Source organism: Nestor notabilis, unplaced genomic scaffold (genome assembly GCF_000696875.1).
Source record: "Nestor notabilis isolate BGI_N333 unplaced genomic scaffold, ASM69687v1 scaffold21026, whole genome shotgun sequence".
NCBI lineage: Eukaryota > Metazoa > Chordata > Aves > Psittaciformes > Psittacidae > Nestor > Nestor notabilis.
This window is the reverse complement of record NW_009932676.1, coordinates 49,822-52,206: the sequence shown is the minus strand read 5'-3', so window position 1 is coordinate 52,206 and position 2,385 is coordinate 49,822. Positions and strand designations below refer to the sequence as shown.

Below are 2,385 nucleotides of genomic sequence, written 5' to 3'. Positions count from 1 at the left end.
TATATTTTTTTTTTTTTTCTTTTAATATGTGTGTTTTGATATGTTTTAAAAATCTGATTGTGTTCTGGCTGTGGTAAGTGGTCTTAAACTTTGTATTCATCAAACAATCTGAGTTTTTATCAAACTACTGATAGCATTGAAAGCTGTATTGATTGTGCTTTAATTTGCCTGTTTTTAATTGTCAGGGATGATTGGCTATGGCATGGCCAAAGGAGCAGTGCATCAGCTGTGTCAGAGTTTAGCAGGTCCCAATAGTGTATCTGCTGCTGTTGCCATTTTACCGTAAGTGGTTGTTCAGTTGCTTCTGTGTTGTTTTATTTAATTACTGCTGTAACCTGGAGTCACATGGATGTGCTTGTGATGTCCTGTTCACAGGGCACAAACAGCTTCTCGCACCTACTTCATGCAAGTCACCCTGAAGATGGTTAAGTTTTTCTCCTTTCCTTTGCAGAACGGTAGTGAATGTTAGGATTGAAATTTGATTTGCTTTTAACCAGTTCAACTGTAGCCATGCATTAACATGGGGTTTCTTAATTTTTCTTTCCCAGTATAGACAGAACTCTGAAAACCAGATGAGCTATTCAGCACAGTTGTAGATTGATAATATTAAAGGGTAAATGGTAAAGCAAAGAATTACTTGACAAGCTTTGGCTTGGTTAAAGATGCTTCATAAGGTGCTGCATATCTATGCTCAGTAAAATTAGATCATTTTGGGGATATGTGAAAAGAAAAAGTTTAGCTTCTATTTTCCTGTCACAGCTTTCTTTTTGATGAGGAAAGCTAGAAAAGTGACTAGCCTAGTAGGTCTTCACTCTGTCTAAATTCAGCAATTCTGTCGCCAAAATGAAAAGTGTTTTTCTTGCCAAGTCCATCTCTAGTTCAGGACCAAAAACTCCTAAGGAGTTCTATATAGGGATTTTGAACACTATCTGAATTCTCCCTGCTTTGTTTTCCTGATACACACACTGTTCGGTTCAGAGAGCAATGGCATTAAAAGTGTTTGGATAATTGACATCACCTTCTACAGAGCTGTATAGACAGGCAGACACCAGGATCACTGGACTCTTGGGTGTTCTGCATTTGCATACTTCTTGTGCAAAACTGGTTTTGAGTGAAGTTTGGAGAGTGTAATGATACCTTGGATTGTCAACAGTATTTTGGGGAAGGAGTTGTGAAAGTTCTCTCCTGTATCATTGTGTGTGTGTGTGTGTATGTGTATATATATACTCACATACAAACAATATATATCATCAAAGTCAAAGCTTCCTGTGCTTGTGCATTTAACCTCTGCATTTGCAGCTGGCATGAGGCTCTGTGAAAGCATGGCTGTGCAGTGCATGTGCTGTACAGTACACCTGGACAAGCACGTTGCTGTCATTTCCTGTCTGCAGGAGAGAAACTAGAAGGGATCTGTGGACTGAGTGATTGCCCTAATGGGCTGGGCGTCATCAGCAAGCCAGGAAGGTGAGGGCTTGTAGGTTGGAGCCTTTGGTATACATTGAAACGTAGCATGTGGAGGGTGCAGGGGAAATCCATACTACGTGGTCTAAAAGGCAAACATATATTACAGTGCTGAATAGAAGCAGGTGGCAGTCATCAGAAACGTGATGTATAAATAAAAGGCTTATCTTTTTTAATCACAGGGTTACCTTAGATACACCAGCAAACAGGAAATCAATGCCTGACGCAGATTTCAGCTCCTGGACACCCTTAGAATTCATTGCTGAGTGAGTATCCGTGTGGTAACTAAGCAATTCCTCACTGTGCCTTTTGCTGCTGTATCCTACTGCGAGTTCTCTCTAAATAGCAGTCTTGGATTTGGGTGGCTTTTTACCTCCATCATCTCACTGTATATGTTTCTCAATCATGTTGGGTTTATTGCCCAGGCTTCTTAACTGGAGAAAATCAGCCCAACTATGTCAACTGCAGCATCTCTACACCAGTTATTCCAACCAGGGAGATAGCCTTAAGCAGTTGGAAGCCACAGAACCTCATAAAGCCTGTAGACAAATTAAACCGCAGACAGCAGATGCAAGAGACAATAGTTTGGCTTAAAGGTAGCTTACAAATAGGCATGGAAACTTTGGGATTGTTTTTTTTTTCTGTTAAACACTCTGTGCCCAGTCTGTGGTGTGTTATTCCACTTCTCAGCTGGCAAAATTCCTGCTTTTGTTTAGAAGAATTTAGTCGTTTGTTTCTTTTCTTTTTTCCATCATCCACAAAGGCTTGTCCTGAATGTTGTTGCAAAATGCTGAGATTCCAACTGTAGTTTGCATAAGAGCAGGCTGGTATTGCCCTGCTCACTGGGTGTCACTCCTCTCTTAGAGAGGGTGCAGTGTGAGTGCTGCTTTCTGTGGTGTGATGGGGAGGAAGAGAGATCCTGCT

At 40.9% G+C, this 2,385-nt stretch overlaps 1 protein-coding gene across 1 annotated transcript in view; it reads left to right on the top strand.

Moving 5' to 3' along the window:
- Window positions 1-185: 185 nt before the first annotated feature.
- The window catches only part of QDPR (quinoid dihydropteridine reductase), a gene marked incomplete at its 5' end in the record, with an annotated part of 3,584 nt that continues 1,384 nt past the window's right edge, over window positions 186-2,385 (top strand). Inside the window, 2 exons of the mRNA XM_010016529.1 lie at window positions 186-282; window positions 1,644-1,727. Of these exons, the coding sequence (XP_010014831.1) occupies window positions 186-282; window positions 1,644-1,727 (181 nt within the window). The remainder of the gene's footprint in view (window positions 283-1,643; window positions 1,728-2,385) is intronic.